The 21,973-nt window shown below is 29.2% G+C and overlaps 1 protein-coding gene across 2 annotated transcripts; it reads right to left on the minus strand.

Annotated features, from left to right (window-relative positions):
- Positions 1-12,301: 12,301 nt before the first annotated feature.
- On the minus strand, positions 12,302-14,895 carry LOC111318023 (transcription factor BC1-like). 2 transcript variants are annotated; one of them, XM_022920639.2, is made up of 8 exons: positions 14,419-14,895; positions 14,092-14,253; positions 13,840-13,905; positions 13,642-13,710; positions 13,462-13,545; positions 13,161-13,346; positions 12,835-12,963; positions 12,302-12,671 (listed from the first exon to the last, which is right to left on the minus strand). In XM_022920639.2, exons 1-7 carry the CDS (start codon positions 14,758-14,760, stop codon positions 12,868-12,870), a joined length of 1,005 nt encoding a protein of 334 aa, XP_022776374.2. In that variant the 5' UTR covers positions 14,761-14,895; the 3' UTR covers positions 12,302-12,671; positions 12,835-12,867. The 2 variants fall into 2 exon arrangements, with proteins under 2 accessions (XP_022776374.2, XP_089622355.1); XM_089766229.1 differs by having other exon boundaries at positions 12,832-12,963.
- Between the last annotated feature and the right edge of the window lie 7,078 nt (positions 14,896-21,973).

Genomic DNA, 21,973 nt, shown 5'->3' on the forward strand with positions numbered 1-21,973 from the left:
ACTTCATCAAAATATTTAAAGTTTCTCTTCTAAATGGGCTTCAAACTTTTGTCAAAGTTAAAATTTTGTATGTATTGAATGACATAACCAATGATGCAAATGCAACAATCTAGATTCTCACAATGCCTTATTGTAAGTCATAATTCAAATGCTTGCTGGCTGATGCATGTCCAAACAAAGTTTTAATCCATCAAATTATGTGCATGTACTATTCAAACAATAATGCTAACATAATGCATGGAATGCGGATGTTAATAGTGTCATGAAATCTTAAATAATTGTAGTGATATGGTTCTCAAAACTCCACCATTTTATATTTTCTCATTTGAGCTTTTCAGCACCTTAAAACTAGTTTCATCAACTGATCCTCATCATTTTCATCACTTGATCATCATTCACAGGTTTCTCAGCATTTGCAATTTCAAAACAAGTTTTTATCTTTCATCATTGGGTCACCACTCACAGGTTTCTTAACACTAGCTATTTCATCAACTGATCCACATTCTTTTCCATCACTTAACTCAAAAGCTCATCAGCACTAGCCACTCCATAATGAATTTCGTCCATTGATCGTCATCATTTGATTACAATTCATGTCGACCAATCCATCACCCTATTCATTTTTTAATGTCATCATCTTTTTATATTTTTACCCTTTCTTCATTTTGTTGAGCAATTCATCATTATATTTATCATTTAGCCATCCCATGTGACATCTTTCAAATTCTTCCATCTCTTTATTTTTTTTTGTCCCTTATCATCATGGATTTCTTTTCAAAATAATACAAGCTTCTTTTATGCACATTGTCATTCATTCATCATTATTTCAAATCATGACGAGTACAATGCAGTCATACATTTCTTTAATTCATTCTAGAGATTGAGAATAAAAGAGCACAAGGTACATTGAGAAAAAAATAATCAATGAAGAGTGAGTTTGGTACAAAAATAATTGAAAAAAGAAACAAATTGGATGCATGTCATTGGGATGAATGGTATATCCAAACAATGAATATTTAGATAATTTTGAACATTAATCCATGATTCTTTTTCAAAAACTCATTCCATTGACTTTTCAAAATCACATTGAGCTCATTGAACTTTGCCCCTACCTCTGAGGGGTCTTCAAATGTCTTTGATTTTTCATACATGTGAAATGCCTATCCAATGCTTAACTCAGAGATTTTTTACCCAAATTGCCCTTTTAGGTTTTCAATTTAAGTTTTCATTTTCTCTCATTTTCATCTTTTTTTCCATTTTTTTCATTTTTTCATTTTTTTCATTTTTTTTCATTTTTTTTATTTTTTTTCATTTTTCATCTTTTTTCATCCATTAGTTGATCTCTCACATTTCAATCTCTAAAGCAATGTAGCACGATTTCATTGTTCCATCACGAGCATGCATTTGCCTAACATATAATCATTCAATTCGAGCATTCACACTTGATCCAAATAGACTTTTCAAAGTTGTAATATAGGTTATGGTGATGAGTCATGAAAGAAATGGATAAAATAGGAACAATATATGTGTTTAAAGGGTTCAAAACCAAAGGATTATTTATTATCTGATGCAACCTGACATTTTGCCCCATTTCTTATTTCACTACTTTTTCTTTTTTTCATCTCATTCCTCACAAAAAGATTCTCATTACTTTGCCCCAACTTTTTTGTGGCATTTTTTTTTCTTTCTTTCTTTTTTTTTTTTTTTTGCTTTTCTTTCTCTCTTTGAGACTTTTTATGATCTTTTGTGTATTTTTTTTCAAACAAAATACCCCCTAGTGTGGAGGGTGATCCTTGGTTAAGGTTCTTTAGAAAAAAAAATCATAGTAGGCCTAAATGGGTAGCAATGAATGGTTTTTCAAATGGTAAAAGAAAGATAACAATTTTTTTATCTCAAATGTGAATATTTTTTTTAAGATCATCTATTGAATAAAAACAAGCTCATTGATCTTTATAAAAGATTGCATCTTCAAGATATATCAATCTCATATCTGTCAACAATTTTTTTTCAAATAATCACCTCAAATCAATGTGAATGAGTTTTCAAAATTAAATCCTAAAATTATTGTTAGCATTATTATCTAAATATTCATCATTTGGAGTTCAAAAATGAGAATGAAAAATTATGAAAAGTGACAAATAATGGAACAGTGATTGAATGAAAAAGAAAATATAATGAAATGCATTATCCTTGCCTTTTATTAAAATGATAACAAATGAAATCTTATTATATAAAAGAAATCCTAAAATGACACATATCTTTCAATCAGCTTTGACATTCTTCTTTAAAATCATGCCCCTATGCAATCAGATGAAGGATTTGTATTGACATTTTACCCCCAAATTCGTTGAAACTCACTAAGCTTTTCTAGATCAAACTTTGCACTTTATGTTTAAAAGTAGGGCAAGTCTCAATAAAATGACCTACATTCCCATTATGATAATCGCACGTCGCATTAGCATCGTACCATTTTGGATAAAGTGGCTTTAACGATTTTAAAATAACTAGAGATACAAGTTGTTCTTTACCAGTTCTGAGAATAATTCAGTATAAGTTATAGGGATAAGGTCAATATGTGCCCTTTCTTGATTATTCTGAGATCTTTTTGAATCACTCGTTTGGTTGTTAGGCTTTGAAACTGTTGTAATGATATGACTAGAATCATATACAGATACTTGAAAGGCTGATTGGTAAATTGGTAAGTAAGTTGATTATGGATATGGTTGGTAAGGGTAAGGTGAAATATTGTTTACAGCATGATAGTATGAAAAGTAATCTTGTGGTAGATAGGGTTGATATCCCTTGAATTGTCTATTAAGGCTCGTAGCTTGAGCTTCAATTTTTTTCTTCTCTGGCATCTTTTTAGTTTTCTCTCCTTTCAACTTGCCATTTTTAATAGCATTCTCAATGATTTCGCTTGAGATTATCATGTCAGTAAAATTTTTTGTGGCATTCCCTATCATCTTTCATAATAGAGAGATTTCAAAGTGCTGACGAACAATACCGTAGTCTCTTTCTCAGTTAATAGAGGTTACACTTGAAAAGCTATGTACCTCTATCTTTGGGTATATTCTTTGAATAATTCAGTTGCTTTCTATTCTATATTTTGTAAAGAAAGGCGATCAAGGGTCAAGTCTATAATATGTTGATACTGACTAATGAAGGTATGGGTCATATCACTCCAAGAACGAATATGGGTCCTATTTAACTAGACATACCATCTAGCAGCAGAGCCCGTGAGGCTATCTTGAAACACATGCATTAATAGCTTCTCATTATTAGCATGGGCAACCATTTTTTGACAGTATATGATAATGTGGGTTTTAAAACACTTTGTACCATTATACTTCTCGAACTCTGGCACTTTGAATTTTAAAGAAATAACAACATCCGGGACTAAATAGAGTCCAGCAGCATCCACTGAACCATAAGAACTAGTGTCTTATACGGCTTGTAACCTCTTTTCTAACAAGTTCATCTTCTATTCAACTTTTGAGGCTTATAAAGTCTCATTCTCTTTAGGCCTTAGCTTATCTTTTTCTTCTAGATCATCCAAATTAGGGACTGGTATTGGTTCTACTGCCTTTTCAGTAAAGATAAGATTTATATAACTTTAATACTACCTCAGATTTGAAGTTGATGGTATTTCAGGGTATGTGTACCCTACAAAATAGGTAAACCATTATGGTGGTGGACCTTTTAAGGGTTGGGCTTGATGTGGCCCAAAATCAAGAGCATACAGTGGGTCATTCTCTTCTTCTGAGGGATGATCTTGTTGGCTGGTATTTTACTCTACACTATTTCCCTTATTTAACTTGTTCAAAGCCTCTAAAATCCTATTCAACTCTCATTCTAGCTTTTCTTAGGTTTTCTCTATCCTTTTAAGATGATTAAAATTTTTTTGTTTCATTTGTCTGGCTCGAGCTCTTGTATTGTATTGGTAGATGAGGTTACTTGATGGAGCTATCCTTGAACTTTTAGTATCATAATTATGATTAGAAATGTCATGCTGTGCTTTATGTATGATATGTTGATGCACAAATGAAATGTATATTTTTGTGGATGAAATCTAATATGAAAATGATGTAGATGCACAATGTTACATATGACATGATAATGCAAATGCACAAAGTCAAACAATCAAAACGGTTAGATCAACATAACTTATTCTTTCTTGTGTCCTAGTTTCGAGGTATATCTATCATTGAGTAGGAAAGGCTTTATCTAAGGGTTGGCTTCTTAAGTGTGCACTATATGTTGGGTTAGATGATTTTGACCCCTAAAGGTTTCCAAATTATTCCATACATCATCATTCATCACAGACTAGTAAGGTAATTCAAACCTTACCCATCACAAGCTACCAACAAAAATGATTCAATTTGAGTAAGAGTATTTCACTAGCCACTGTGGAGGCATTAAAGCCTCACGAAAGTGTAGGTACTTTACTTCCTCTTAGAGGAATAAAGCTCGGGTATAGAGCTCATGTTATGCATATGAATGACATAATTTGCAACATAAATAAATAAAATGAATAGAAAAGAAAGAAAAAGAAAAAAAAATCCTTACAAAGAATTCAATTTTATTAGGCTTTTTTGGATAACACAAATTTATTTGCTGACCTAACTCTCGGCTTTCCCCAGTAAAGTTGCCAAACTGTCATAACGTTTAGATCTGAGGACCTATCGCTAGACATTGACTTAAGGAGTCGTTATCAATCTTTTTTGTTTAAGTGCGATTGACTATCTAATTGAATCTGTCCCTTTTAAAGAGGGATCTTAAGTTCGACTTAGGTATCTCTAAAAGGTAAATTCAATGTCTGTGAAACCAGAACTAGGTTCGAGAGTACGATTACATGTGAAAAAGTTTATAGCACCCTCACAACGCCCATCGAAAGATGGTATCAGCTCAATTTCGTATTATCCAATAAACCTTAAAAATTATCAAGTAATTAATTATTGAAAATTATCCTTAATTGACTCTAATACTTTTGACAGAAAATTAAAAAAATTCTCTCACCTCAAGAGTATACAAGAAAACTACTGTTTCATTTACAGAGGCTCTATCGTCTGATTATTTAACATTAAAAAAATTTGGAGAAAAAAAAGGTAAAATGAGTAAGAAATGATAATTGATATGGATATTTTTTTTTGTTAAAAAAAAGGCAAAATGAGTAAGAAATGATAATTGATATAGATATATTTTTTTTGTTTTATAAAAAAAACTCATGCTTTTATATAAGAAAAATTGATACTTTCAACTTTTTCTTAAAAATATCTTTTTAAAATTTTATTTTTAAGGAAAATTAATACTTTTAACTTTTTCTAAAAAATATTTTTTTAAAATTTTATTTTCGAAGAAAATTGATGCTTTCAACTTTTCTTCAAAATATATTTTTTTGAAAATTTATTTTTAAGAAAAATTGATATTTTAAACTTTTTCTCAAAATTTATTTTTTTGAAAATTTATTTTTAAGAAAAATTGATACTTTCAACTTTTCTTAAAAATATTTTTTAGAAATTTTATTTTCGAGAAAAATTGATACTTTCAACTTTTTCTCAAAAATATTTTTTAAAAATTTATTTTCAAGAAAAATTGATACTTTCAACTTTTTCTCAAAAATGCTTTTTAAAAATTGTATTTTATATTTTTTCTATTCTTTTTTAGATTTATTCATGTAAAAATATTCTTAAAAATAAACAAACACATAAATAAAATAAAAAATACCAAAACAAAAAAGCTCAGTTGGGAATTCGACATGGCTCGACTCCAGGCACAGATAACGGCCTAGATGATGGGGCTTAGTAGCTCAGCTCAATTGAAAAGATTGGCTGAGGTGCAGGTCAAATTTGGGTGAAAATCGAGTTACGCTACGGGTCAAGTCGCTCAAATGAAAACGCGTGAATCCTGCGTAGTCACTTAACTCCAAAACGATGTTGTTTTAGGGCCCTATAAAACACCAAATTCCTTCTTTCTGCTTCAGATCTTCCTTTCCCTTTCTCTCTCTTCCCCCTTCTTTTCTTTCTCTTCTCTCTCTACTCAGATGAACACCGATTGAATATCAATTGGATTCTGAAAATTATCGTCAAAATCTAGGTTGGGTTGCCAGAAGTTCACCGACAAATTCAACGACACTGGAATCTGAGCCGAATTCTAGAAAACCTGTCAAAAAATTCAACCGGTGCAGAAAAACTCATCGAAAAATTTTACTAGCGTTAAAAAATTTCATCGAAATCTAAAAATTTTTCAAAAAATTCCAGAATTTTTTTTTTATCTTTAACAAAACTCCAAAATTTTTCTTCTCTTTGCTTACTGTGTTTCTAATCTATCTGTTCTCTTTTCTACTTTTGATTTTCTGCTCTTTTCTTTCTGTTTTTGATTTTCTCTCTTTGTTTCTGCGTTTCTCTTTTTTGTTCTGTGTGTTCCAACGTTTATTTATAAGGATTGATCATAAGAGTTTTTGATCGATTCTAATTCCTTCTTGTGATTGAGATTCAATCTTTGAATCCAATCCAAACTCTACCAACTCAGTTTTATGCAAACTCAAACACTTTTTTTCATTTTTATTATTTTTTTAATTTTTTAATTATTAAAATTGATCTTGTAGACCTCTAGACAAATTAAAATGTCTATAATTATTATCAATTTGTGTGATAATTTCTAATTACCATTAATTTAATCCATAAAAAAAAATTCAAGTTTCTCTACATCAAAAATTTATTAATGCTAATCCAAATTCTGATCAATTGCTGCAAATTTCTGTCACTTTGGACCCACAAAACCTATCAATATTTTACGAAATTAATTTTCATGGTTAAAAAGCATATGGAAAGCAAACTATATAAATATACCAAAGAAAAAGAAACAAGTGGGGATAATGAATGATCCCAGTCCTTTTCTTTGGATAGGCCATGCCTTCCAAACAAATTAAATTGACGAAGACACCTTCAAATATTAAATAATTGTCGCCTTCCATCTTCTCATGATCATACCATAAATTTCAAATATATTAGAATTATAAATTGCGCATAAAAAAGATTATGAATAATGAGAATCAAACTAAATCGTAATATTCGATTTTTATCAACTTAATCAAACTCATTCAATCGGTTGATTCTCTTTTTTATGTAATAATAAATGGACAAAAGAGACAAGGGAGGCAATTCAATGGCGAAGGGACCGTGCCATGCGGGTTTGCCCCTCTACTGGATCGACCATTAACAAGAGAAGTCCCCCTGGTGGACCAGAGGCCGCACCGTCCCAACTTCCCGACCATCGCGACCCTAAGCTAGTCCCTCCCTTCCTACAAAGTGGACCAGTAGTTCTGCCCATAGGGGTTTGATAATGTGAATATGATAATAATCCCGGTTCATATCTTCCATATATTTAAAACAACAAAAGAAAGAACTAAAATGGAGAAGAGAATTCAGCCAAAACAGCTAGGAGACAATCTCCCCAAGTATTTTCTATCGTTTTTCTTATGCTTTCGAGATATATCTGATGATTCGTATATTTATATCGTATAAAATATTAAAATTTATATTAATATAAAAATATAAAATATATTTTTATTAAATTTATATATAATTATCATTAAAATTTAAAATTATATCATCTTAATATTTATTTTCATATCATATTTATATCATAATATTATATTATATTTTAAATTATTAAACCTATTTCGAAAAAGAGTAGTTGATTTCAACTTAGGCCATACGTATATATTTTTAGTAATGGTTGGAAAATTATTTCAAACTCACTAATAGAAGTAGAGAGTAATCACATATTCCATTATTAATGTATATCAGGTTACATCAACTGAAAAGATAAAAATATGTCTCCCTTCATTATTATTTTTTCTTTCTTTTCCAACAAATTTCATTCTGTTTTGTTTTGTTTGGTATTAAACTTTTGATGCCATGCACCCTTCTTTCCATTGTGTTTGATTGAGGTGAAGTGAAATTCAGAGCAATGAATCGTGCTAATTGTCATTTCTATATATTGGGAAATTAATACGCGTGGGCAACACCGACACAAAATAAGAATAAAAATATATAATATATTTATTTCAATCCAATTCAAAATGATTTACTCTAAATTTAATCCATTAATAAATAAATTTTTATGATTGTAAAATTTTTTAAATAAAAAAAATCATTTAAAATTTAATTTAAAATTCAATTACATCATTTTAATAGTCTATTCGTTTAACTATTCTCTTAATATCTAACTATTTAAAATTATAAAATTAAAATCAAAACATTTTATTTATAAAAATGAAACTCTTAATATTTTTACTAAACTTTCGATATAAGATATAAGATAAATTTTTAACTCTTATAACTTTATTTAATTTTTAATATAAAATTAAAAAATTTAAGACAAATTTCAACGCTATATATACTATTTATAAAGGGTGATATTATGTAACATTAAACAGCTTAGTCAATTCGATAGAATCCTTGATTTTTGAATTGAAAAATCGACTGATATAAAACGTTAAACTACATGTGCTAAGAAGGAAAGAGAGAGAAAAGAAAAAAAAAATGCTTTAATCTGATTGGTCACCAGCAATGGGATGTAATTGGTTAATTTTAGGTATGCATGATTTAACAGGAGATGAAAAAGTGCTGCGGCATTAATTTCACATATACATGCATTGATTTTTCTTACATAAATGCCACAATTAATTGGAAAAGCTTAAGGAAAAAGGATATCAATTTTATTCATATTTAATTAAAATTTTGATTTTAATAGGGATGAATATTATATTAGAGATACGAAAATAGAGATGTATATAATTTTAAATTTTTATTAGATATAAGGATAGAGATAGATAATATAATACTCATTTTGTATTTGTAACACATATATATATATATTTATATTTAGTAAATAGATTTTTAATTAAACATTATAAATTATTACTTCAGATTAATTAAAATTAATATATTTTTATTAAAAATATATATTAATATATATGTATAAAAAATATCTAAATATACAAGATAAAAATAAAAAAGCTAAAAAAAAAAATTTGGGTCCTTTTTTATTTTAAAAGCTATTAGTACGAGGATTATTTATATTTATCAAATAATCACAGAAATAAAAATAAAAATAAATTTAAAATATTCGTTAGATATGATTATAAGAATAACTCTAATAAATCTAAAAATGAGGATAAAAAATGTTCTATTTATATCTTATCAATTGACATTTGGTCACCAAATATTTATTTGTAAGTCAAATTTCCACAATCTATTATAATTAAGATTTCTTAGTCGGCCAATGGGCAAGCTTACAAATTTCAAGTGGCCACACATTGTTTTCTGGTAGCCAACATTGTAGACATGCAATAATAACTAAGTTTGAATAGATTCCAAAAAAATAAATGCAAATCCCCATCGACATGGTCATGTAGCTTTTTTAGGCCATCCATATATGTATATGTATGTATGTATGCATAATATGAGAATTTGAGAGGGAGACAACACAAAAACTACTGTGAAAAGAGTTTCAGGCATGGCCATATGTATGATTGACATAAATAAAAGAAAAATAAAAAGCTGATGGGTTATTCATTTTCCTTTACTGGCAGCATGTCCCCATCTTGATTTTGATGGGTCATGCATGTACCACATCATCATCATCATCATAAATTAATCAAAAACCAACCAAAAGAAAAAGTGAATGAAGGAGACATAAAAATACTTGGAGAGAAAATTACTTCATACGATCACTCATCACACAAAGGCATTATCTCTTCCTTTCTTTCGTTTTTGTTTCTTTTCTTTTATACCTAACATGAAACATTTTCTTGGGTGAAACTTTGACAAATGCGCTGATAACCTGTTGCTTGTTGCTTCACCATGCAAACTTTAATGTAACCCTGTGATCATCGACTTCTGTTGTTTGGATGAGGAATTGTCATAGAAAGGATCGAAGATTCAAGACAAATGCTTTTGCTTGCAAGTTTGGGAGACATTCCAGAGTGTTCCATAGGAAAAGGAAACAAACAGTAACGGCAGTGAAAGCAGCAACCAGTTCTCGAAATTCCAACTATATATCAAAGGAGTTAGAAACAAACTACTACATTGATTTTGTTTAATGTTAAATTTGAACTAAATTGATGAAATATGTCAATTTATTTGAGAAGAAAAGAGAGATTCTCTCTTTGTCAACAGGACTTACAACAGTACTTGAAAATTGCGATGATATATGATGATCAATTGGCAAATATGTGATGGTCCGTCCAGCAAATTTGGAAAGAAATTGAAATTTTTTAGAGGTAACCAATATTTTTAAGAATTGAATCATCATTATCAGCTTGATGTATATGAAAGAAAAAGAGATTTTATAATCACATGCTTTGCTTTGCTTTCTTTTAATTGCAATGAAAGTTGATCACTAGAAAGCTGTGTTAAAAAAGAGATGAAGCAATTCAGCTGGTTCTAGAGCTGAGAATTTGCTTTCACTTTTTGCAGATGGGACTTGGAAAGCTGAAGAAATTAAGATCGAATTTTGTTTTTAGCAGCATTTAGAAAAGTTGAGCCACTCATGCAAGAAATAAGGCATGTGGGTCAGTTTGAAAAACAGGTGGAACACTAGAACCACATGGATTGTCTGCATCTACAACAGTGGAAAATTATAAATTAAATTTTAAAAAACCAAAAAGATCAACTGTTTAATTTCTCAGTCATACAGAGGATGCTGATCATTGAGAACTAGCTACATGATTGCTCCAGTAAGTTTGATTTTCGATCAAATTTCTCACCCAATCAGGATCTTTTAAACAGGATTATGATAATTGGATGAATGTAAATCAATGATCAGAAAATAAGTGCCTGGAAAATAATTGCCAGACTCTCACCCTGGTTTAAAGGGCCCATAAATCTCTATCTGATTAGAGATGAATTTGGGTGCTTTAATCAAATCACTTTTTAGTCATTTTGATGCTCATTTTGTTTGTGACTTAATTGCTTGCTTAATCAAATCATAATGCAATCATTAGTGTAATAATAAGAACATGCAATCCACTGAACTTGCTAAGTTTACATATAATGGAAAGAATATTAAAGTTAGCCAAGTGGCAAGTTCCCAAGACTTCTCAGTTCTCACCAGAAAAATAAAAATCCAATTTTTTTTTTCAATAGTTTGAGAGAAAAGCAAAAAGGAAGATTTGACATCATGAAAAAAAAAAAACTATAAGTATTTAAAAAAAATTTTTTTTTTGGAAAGAATCCAAGCTTCAAAAAGTAATGCTTTGTGTATTGGGGTATATTTATTCTAGTAACAATCAGAAATCATGATCACCAATTTTCCTAATTCCATGACCATTATAGTTTGACTGCCTACCTTTTTTGCTTCTTAATATTCATTGTTTCCTCAACCATAAAAAAATAAAATAAAATTCCTATGATCATCTAAATTCCCCCACAATATTCTCTTCCCCATCATCAACTAAAACCAAATATTCCAATACAAACAAACTGCAAGCCTGAAAATCTGACACTCCATCCAATGGAATCAAAGCAAGTTAACAAAAAATCACCAACACCCAAGATGTGATTAAGCCAGTTATTTCTTCAAATAATAATAATAGTAATAATAATAAAAGATTTGTGTAGATCATCATTCTGATTTGTAGCCATCACTCAAAGAAAAGAATTTCCAGTGCTTTCGACAGCAAATATATAAGTTAATGTTATGTGCAAGATCCTGTTGATCCTAACTGGACATGATATGGCTGTGTTTGGACATTACAAGTGAAAGATGCCTAACGTTTTTTACATGGTATAAATCATACTATACATATTGTTATGGAATTTTCTTTCAGAAATCTGATGAGTGATTTGGAAAGAAAGAACAATTATTAACTGGCACTGTTTGGGATGTTCAACTTGCAAGAGAAAAAAACGAGCAAGTGGCTAAGACTTGGATCAGATTTGCATGGGGAAAAAGAAGCCTCTGCATAGAGAGATGCTTCGTCTAAAACAGTTACAAAAGGTGGGTAACGGGGGAAATCATCTCATAAATAAATCTCAGCCCCCGTTAATGCTAAAATACAAGAAGATTCCACCTTGAATTTGAGCCAACAATTGTAGAACTGGTCACATCAACCATAGCAGCAGAACCTAGCTTTACAACTTGCCTGTCCAATTCAATAAGCATATATGTAATCTATGTTTGATCGTTTTCACCTTTATCTTGAGATCAAATTTTATTTTTTTATTTGAAATTATCTGATTATTCAAATTTATTAAGGGAGGAAATAGGGCAGCAGTAAAAATAACTGTAACAACAGGAAACAACATATATTACTATTTTTACTACATAAAAAATTAGGGGTTCTTTTTTTTAAGCTAAACATCGTAGGGTCTAGGAATTTGTGCATGAGAGACATAGGGGGAGTCAAAATGGACAGGAACAAGGGATTTACATAAAGATGTGGTCTTATTTGGTCGGATATATCTGTCCTTTGTGTTCTTCCTCCATCGATGTTGCTGCCCTTTATTCATGTTCAGATGCTGCTTGTATTGGTTGAACTTGGAACTAGAGCTTTAATTCAAGGAGAAGCCCCCACCCCCCTCCACTTGAGCTGATACTGGAAAAAGAGAAGCCTTGTTTTGATTCTTCTTTTCCTGGTGATTCCCTTTTTTTCTCATTGCAAGCTAATGGGAAAGATATATAAATCCACGAGAAGAGCAAAAGTCAGGAAACATCATACAATTTTACATAAAACAAATGTAAATGTAGCAAATTTCTAGTTGATAAAACATGTAAAAATTTTTTAATATTTTATTGGATGAAAGACAGGACACGAGGGCTTACTACCAGATGTTTGTAGGGCAGCCATCTGCATTAATATTAATGAAAAGAACACAAGCTGTCGTTGAGCCCAGACGAACTGAGAAATTTTTGTCTTGGTTCCTCGTCCACATCCCATAATAAACTACCATTATCCTGAAAAAGATGTGTTGTCAAACAGTTTGAATATTTATGTTTTTATTTATGTTTTCTTATGTCATGTAGTATTTTTTTTTCTTTTCTAACCGTGTAATAGTTGATAGAGTGTTGGATTTTTTATTTTAATAATCAAAATTCAATCCTGACAATTTCAAAAATATATTAAAAAAAAAGTATATATAATGTATATATACCTGAGGCTGAGAGAAGACATTGGGCCTTTGCCCCTGGTGAAGTAAAAGTGCAGCTGAAGCATCCAGAAGAGGATAGTTATTATTATCTGGGGCAAAGTTGGTGGTTGTTGTATCAAGAAAAGCTGTAGGTTGACTGGGGTTGCATTGTTGCAGAGATGGCAGTGGTGATGCTATACTGTTCAGTCTCTAAAATAATTGTGGAAGACAAAGATTTCATCAGCTTTTTTAATGCTTAATGGCTATAATCAAGACATGTAAACAACCTTAAACTATGTTTCTTTTTTATCCCATGGTTTCTTACCTCTGGTCTGACCATCAATGCTTCCAGATCCACTCCAAAGTCATAGAAAATGGGATTCACAGAAGCAAGCTTCATTGACAGAAACTAAAAACAAGACAAAAAAAAAAGGAAATTATTGCTGATTTGATCATACACTAACCAGTTGGATAATTAGAAATGTAAACAGTAGTTTGATTGTACCTCTACTTGATTTTGTAGGGACTGAACATAATTGATAATTTCATCCAACATAAGGGCCTTTCCAGTTACCTATGTTCATGCATAACCACATGAAAGCTGTCAGAAATGTACTTTGACTATCACCCAAATGGAGTGAAGGAATCGCATTATTTTTTCCTGTGAAAGACAAAGTCAAGACAAATGAACTGAACTGCACACCTTGTCACAACCTGGAACAAGACATTGCAATATCTTCATCCTTTCACTGATTTTCTCTCTTCTTATCTGCAAATCCATTTGGAGAAATAACCAATAAGAAATAAAATAATCCATTTAAAGCCGAACCCGGTGCTTAGTCCCATGGTTCAACCACACCCTTTAGGCCATGGGATTTGACCCAGGAGGGGGCTTGGGGTTGGTTGAGCCCATGGCCCCTGAAAAAGAGAAAGAGTGGTGTATATGTAAATGTACCCTTTCTGCTAGACTATGGCTGTCCGTTGCTTGACCCCTCCTGGCTCTTACATGAATGTAGCCTGTTGGGGGCTCTTCAGGAGATTTCTTTTGATCTTTCTTTTCACTTTTAAGGGCATCATTACACTTCTTTTGCTTCTTACTTTTCCCTTCCTTTGCATACTGATGGAAATAAAAGAAAGAAAATTGGAAACATATTCGGATAAATTGAAAAAAACAATTAAGAAACCCATCCTTGAAAAAGCTGAAGAATTTTGAGTAAATCAAAACCAACATGCACATACAATTCGTATGTTGTTGAATACACATGGATCTAAAGCTGTTTACCTTCGACCGAGCAGAATTCAAGGCAGTCCCATTTCTGGTCCTCCTTTTCCTGTCTGTGAGAGTCACATTCCGAGTGACTTGCTCACCACTTTCAAGCTTATCCACCACAGTCGAGTCATCAGTGCTCTGTTTTTGAGTCACCGAAGGCTCATTATCACTATGAGCAACCTTTGAGCTGTGATCAAGAGGGGACTCCTGGACAGGCTCAGGTAGGTAAAATTGAGAGAAACAATTGGAGTTGATGTTTCCTTCCTCCATAAAGCCAGAAACTCTGGTGGGAGCGTTTGGCAAGAAAATGGAGTCAAGAAGCAGAGGGTGAGGTTGGTATGAAAAGGCTGCCATATGGGAAAGCGGTTTTGGAATTGAAAAAGAGAAAAATGCAAGTTTTCAAGAAAGAGAGACAGAGGGTCAGATAGAGAAAGCTGATGAAACTTTAAGGCAGCCAGAAGTAGCAGTCGAGAAAAGTGTTTATGACAAACAGAGGTGCCAAGGTTTATATAAAACATCAGGAGAGAGAAGTGAAGAAAGGCTCATTAAAATTCAAGATGACTCATTCCCATGCATTGTCTCTGTATATTTTACTGGTCTTGACTCTCTCAACGCCTCTATTAAATAATAAATGATAGGTTGGCACTCATTAATTACTCAAATTTAATTTAAATAAAATTTAAATTTTATTCCATTATTATTGAATCAAGTTCGAGTAATTTATTTTATTGATCGAGTTAAGTTTAAATATTTTTATATCAGATTCAAGTAATTCATGAGTTTAATCAAATTTTTATATTTTAATTATTTTAATTAATAAATATTTTAAATTATTACTTCAGCTCGAGCACAAATAATCAAATTTTTATTGAATATAAGAATCGAATTTATTTTTTCATATTAATCAAATATAATTAAATGAGCTCGAATAATTTGATTTTTATTTCAAGTCAAATTCGATATAAAAAAATAAAATTCGATCTAATTCGATGAGTTTGAAATCTCAAATTTCGAATTAAACTCGAATTTAAATTTAATACTGTATCGATTTAAATTCGATCGATTAGACTTTTATCTCTAACATTCATTCATAAATATTTATAAATATGATAATTAATATATTCATATATTTATATCATATAAGTTATTAAATTTATATATATATCATATTTTATATAAAAATTATATATAATAATTTTTATCGATAAAAAAAATATAAAATTATTTTTTATTTTATTAAATCTATATATAATTATTATTAAAACTTTAAATTTATTTTTTTTATATTTTTTTATCATATTTATATCTTATTATCATATCATATTTTAAATTACAAAATCAAGGTAAAACTTAACAAAAAAACTCAAGAAAATAAAAATGTCAGTGATTTTTATTTCACACATACTATGCCTATACTTTCTGCTGTATAATGATAGTCCATGACAGCACACTCTTTTCCAGAGAAATTATATATTTATGCTACTGAGAAATCAACATTGTGACGCTTACTTTTCAGTCTGATAAAAAAAAAAAAAAAAAGGTGGTTTGAAATTTTTTTTTTAATTAAGAAATAATATCTTAAAGATAAATAAAGAAGTTATGTATTTGATTTGACCTTTAAATTTATTAAATATTATTTTTTAAAAATATTACATAAATTAAATTTCAGATTTAAGATTAAAAAAATGGTTTTTAAAGAAGTGTTTATTATTTTTATGTAAATTTTTATGTAAAATATTAAAAATAGATTAGACGATCTTTATATTTATATTTTATAAAATATTAAAATTTATATATTTATATAATATTTTATAATTTATATCGATATAAAAATATTTTTTTATTTTATTAAATTTATATATAATTATTATTAAAATTTTTATATCGTATAAACGTCATGTCCAAAAAAAAGTCGGTGGATAAAAGAAGAGGCATTGTCAGTGGAAAAGAACAGAACTGGATGGAATTGAACAAAGCAAGGGGTCCAAATCATCAGCCTGAGTCAGTTTGCTCTTTAACACTTTAAAGCAAGCCCAAAATGTATCAGTCCTGAAGGCCAAGAATTGATCTTCGGCCCATCTTTGCAAATATATATATATATATTTTTGGCAAAATGATTTAAAAAATTTTCAAATAAAAATTTAATAATTAATTAATATTTTATATTTTATTATAATTAATTAAGTTTTATATTTTTATTTCATATCAATTGAATCTTTAAATATCTATTTTCACCTAATTGAACATTTATACATCTCTTTTCATTCGATTAAATTCTCGACTGGACAAAAAAAATTAATTATTTTTTTCTAATAAGTGCTTAATTGATGAAAATATATATTTGAAAGTTTATTGAATGATATTGAATTTTAGTTCAATGACTTTTTTGAAATTGGGAATATTGTATAAAATAGTTTAACTTTTGACATTTTTGAAACAAATTAAATAATAAAATTACACTCATAAAGATAAATGGTAAATTTTGTCTATATATATATATATATCAATAAATTTTAGTCTTAACCATTTTTTATAACAATTTGTTTTTCCATTTATTGGGTTTAAAATTGACATTGTAGAAAGCAAGTATATCATAAAGCATGTAAGTAGTGACTAAATGTATTTTAAAAGTAATGGAAAAAAGCTAAACTAATTAGGATAATTAATATTTTTCAAAGAAATTACAATTGTAGGTGAGAAAAAAGGGGACAAAAAAAAAAAACTAATCTGTCAACACCAAATGATCATATCAAATAAATAAACTTGATGATTCGTGTATTCATGTCGTGTAAAATATTAAAATTTATATATTTATGTCATATTTTGCATAAAAATTATATGTCACAATTCATGTTAATACAAAAAAATAAAATATATATATTTTTAATTTTATTAAACTTTTTATATAATTATTATTAAAATTTTAAATATGTTATTATATATATATTATTCATATCATGTGTTTTAAATTATTAGGCAAAAAAATAACCCTAAATTATTTGTTGATTCTAATACGAGGGAACAAAAAGGAAAAGGAGGCTAGCTGCAATTTGGCATGCACCAGTTGTCATGATATTGACAATGATAAAGGAAGAAAGAAAGAAAGAAAAAAAACTATGGATAAGTACCATTTTTTATGACCCAATTGTACAATTTACATTCATCGATACCTAGCTAGATCAAACACGAAAAGCACCTGGTAAGCTGGAAAGAAGACAAATGGCCAAAGCAGTGAAAAATATAGTATGAAATTACGTGTAATAATTAAATTATAAATATTTATTTTAAAAGATTTATGTACATATAACATGATTTGAATTAAAAGAATATATAATGATATAGAATAATTATTTTATACAAATAAAGATTGAATATTAATAATTAAATTAAAATTTTGATCATGTATGTTGGCTAAAATTTATTTAATAATTTTGCTAAAAAGAAATTTCAATGGTAATTAATGTCAAACAAACATTTAATAATAAATAGTTTAACATATAATATAAAAAACTAATCTTTCAATGGAAGTGATTATGTAATTATCACCTTAAAAGTAGTACTTGACTGCATCATAGGCAGATATCTCTGTCGATCAAAACCCCATTTTGACTTATAAGAAGGAGAAGCTGTTAAATGTTTCTGTGACGAACTGCAAAGCAGCTTAACAAGGATCTGTCATTTCAGGGTAAAAATAGAAGCAGTACCATTGCAGTCGAGCTATCACCTCAAATTCAGGTCCTAATGCTGACAAAATTGAAGCTTTGGAGTGGTAATTTTCGTGATCAAAACTGTACAAACATTACCAATTTAAGCAAGCAGTAGGGCTTCATTTTTGGTGATATTGGTATTTCAACAATCTGATATATGACCTAGCCAGCTGCTAGCCATTGTGATGATAGATGGAAGACATTTACAAGTTACAATCACCCAATAATTGCACAAGTTCGTACGATAATAGTCAACATGATAATGGCCGGTATGAATGATCTTTAATGCTTGTAAGTAGAGAATGCCGCCCCATCCATGAATCCTCGCCATCCAGTGATTTCTCTCTGCTGGCTTGGATGTATATTTTGTGCCTGGTTACAGTTGTACGAGTGAATCACTTTCTCTGTGTCCACGCGAAGGAAAGATAAAAGGTGAAACTTGAAAGAGAAAGCATGCAGCAGAAAAGTTTCATCATAGAATAATATAATTGAAATGCGGCGTAAACCTTAGCTAAGCAGTCTCGCATGGAGAGCCTGGACTGGACTCTGGAGAAACAGTTATTTGTTTGGCATATAGGAATCATTTCAGTTTTCAGGGCTTTTCAGCTTTCAGAAAAGTTCTCTCCTGTGGTTGAAAAGTACTACCGACTAGGTTCTAGAGACTTAGCAATGGTTTTATCCCTATAACTAGGGATGTAAATGAATCATGCATAGGGATGGGAATTTAACCTGACCTCGGCGGGGTTCGGCCCGACCCGATCTTATGAGGTCGGATTTTTTTTTTTTTGAATTTCGGGTTTTGGGTCGGGTCGGGTAATGTTAGGAAATAGTCGGGGTCGGGTTTTAGGCATACCCGACCCTACCCGACCCGATATTATTTAAAAAATTATTTTTTAATTAATTTTTTAATTATTTATTTATATATATTTATATAATAATATTTTTAAATATTTATATTTTAAAAATAATATTTTTATTAATTTCGGGTCGGATCGGATCGGATACGGATTATATAATATCGGGTTCGGGTCGGGGTCGGGTATGAAAAAATAAAAAAATTTCGGGTCGAGGGTCGGGTTTATTGATGATAAAGTCGGGTCGGGTTCGGGGCGAGCAAAACCCGCCCGAACCCGACCCGATGCCAACCCTAATCATGCATGAATTTTGCTATGCTCATATTTATTTTTTAAATTAATAAATTTTAAAATATTATTTACGATCATTTGTTAAATTTAATAAATAAATAGAATATGAACTTATTCACAAATTTTTTTTAAAATATTTTATTCATTTATGCTCTTACATAAAATCATCATATATAATATATATTCCTATGACCTATCTAAAGCCGAAACAATTAAAAGGAAAAAGGAAAATCAACTTTCCTTCAAATTAACTGACGAAATTGCAACCTTCCAATCAAACCCTATTGCAATATTGCACCAAATATCTTTTAGTTTAATTTCTTAATTATAATAGTTAGTAGGGAAGCATTATATAAGCTCTTCCCATGCATGATTTTAAAATTGCTACGAACTATTTAGGAGCTCAATTGAGCACCAAAACTTAGTTAGTCGACAGCCATGATCGACCAAATCCAAATTCATGTTCCATTATTAATATGTAAGCCTGTCTGCTTGTTAAAGTGCATAACATTTCTTGAAACATGTATCTATGACAAAGCTAGCTTTGAATTTCTTGAGCAGGGAAGACAAGGTGATGTGGGTTCATTCATGCATAAAAAACCATGGAAAGGAGCGCTTGGGAGGGCCTCATGCTGCATTAACTGAACATCTACTGAGATTTGAGAGCGACGAATCGGCTACGCGTGCATGATGGTGGTGTTGTCCTTTTTGAACGCCTTAATTTGCGGGGCTATAAAGGTTTTGTTTTTTATAACCCTTTTAGCTTACCTACTGGCTCTAGGAAGTTGGTATATATGTAAATGAAGTGCTCATCTTTTAACACAAGAACTATTGGGAGTGGCTCTATCACGTACAGTGAACTATTTAAAGAGAAGGATGGACAGCAGGGCAATATAATTTAAAATATGATTAAGTAATATAAGATGAATATAATATAAAACAAATATGAAAATAATATAATTTATAATTTTAATAAAAATTATGTATAAGTTTAATAAAACAAAAAAAAATTATTTTATATTTTTATTCACATGAATCGTGATACTTAATTTTTATATAAAATAAAATATGAAAACATAAATTTTAATATTTTACATAATATAAATATATAAATTACTATATCTAAATGTAAGCCGAGACCAAATTTTATTGAATAATGTTAGGCTCAATCAATCGAGTCCATGAGACCCACAAGGAAAACATTGAAATTTATTTAAATTTTTTTTTTGAAATATTTACTTTAATATATATAAAAATTTATTAATGAATTTAACAAATTTGTCTCCGAAGTTATTAATTTTGCGGATAAAAAAGTGTATGAAAAAATTTTGGATGTCTGATAAAAATTTTCCTTTAAATTTTTTTATTTTTTTAATTTTTGAAGGTGTTCATAAAAAATTTAAAAAATGTTCAATAAAAAAATTTTCCTTTAAATTTTTTTTATTTTTCAATTTTTTATAAGCTAGCTCCACTATAATCTCACACATTATACCTGATTGACTATATATCACACTTGAATCACACTTGTCAGGTTGAAGGTAAAAGTATAAAAGGCAACGGGTAAAATTTTGGGGAAGATCTCATCCAGCCTGTTTTATCTTTGGATAAAACCTACATGAAGTAAAATTTATAAAAAAATTTTAAAAAATAAATAAATAAAAAATTTAAATTAACAAATTGATAGAGTTCGATATAAAAATTCATAATATATAAAAAATTCTAAAATAATTTTTATAATTTAAATTTGATTGATAATTATTTAATAATAAAATTTTTATCAATATTTTTATTAAAAATATTTATTTAATAAATATATCAAAATTATTAAAATATTTTTTTAATTTTATACATTTAATTTATTGGACAAAATATTTTAATTTTTATTTACTCAATTTTTACAAAAAATTTCACAAACTTTAACTATAAAATTTTATCCTCTATCTTGACTGTATTCATGCCTCTTTTTTCATGCACATACAATATTAAATGTTAGAACACAATCCTTCCTTCGATGCCTCCGACATTTTCCTTCTCCTTAACAGATCTAACAAGGGTCACTCTGCTCCCAACGAGTACAGAGTTAAATCAACACTTCCATAGTCAAATTGTCTTAAAATTTCAAGTTTCGTTGACTTGAAATTGTGTGCATTTTGTTAAACAGCCAGCTGGCAAGTTTGACATGACTGATGGAAGAATCTGCATTGATGAGCTTCAAACTCTGCCCAATTAGAATGTGGGCTTAGATTTAACTGCTCATGGGTAGGATAATTCGTTGGAATACGAAAATTTATTTGAAATTTTGAAATGTTTAGATATAAATATTAAATTTGTTAAATCAATTTAGATAAATAAATAAAATTTGATCAAAAAATAAAATTAGAATTAGATTTTATCATTTAAGATTTGAGTTCGATCCAATTCAAAAATTTTTAAAATTTTTTTTATTATAATAGATAAGACCCATTTATTTTATTTTTATAATAGATAAAACCTATTTATTTTATAATTTGTAATATGATAAAGTCTATTTTTTATATAAAATAATAATTTAATTTTAAATTACATTTAATAAAATTAAATTAAAATCAAACTCAAATAATTAATAAATTTAATTGAAATTATTTAAATTAATTAAATTAATAATTTACAATTTTTTTAATTTTAAATATCGATGTTTTGAACAAATTATATTTTATTATACCATATAAGAATGAG

The sequence above is a fragment of the Durio zibethinus genome, chromosome 9, assembly GCF_047325235.1.
Source record: "Durio zibethinus cultivar Kanyao isolate XHJ-2024 chromosome 9, ASM4732523v1, whole genome shotgun sequence".
In the NCBI taxonomy this organism is placed as follows: domain Eukaryota; kingdom Viridiplantae; phylum Streptophyta; class Magnoliopsida; order Malvales; family Malvaceae; genus Durio; species Durio zibethinus.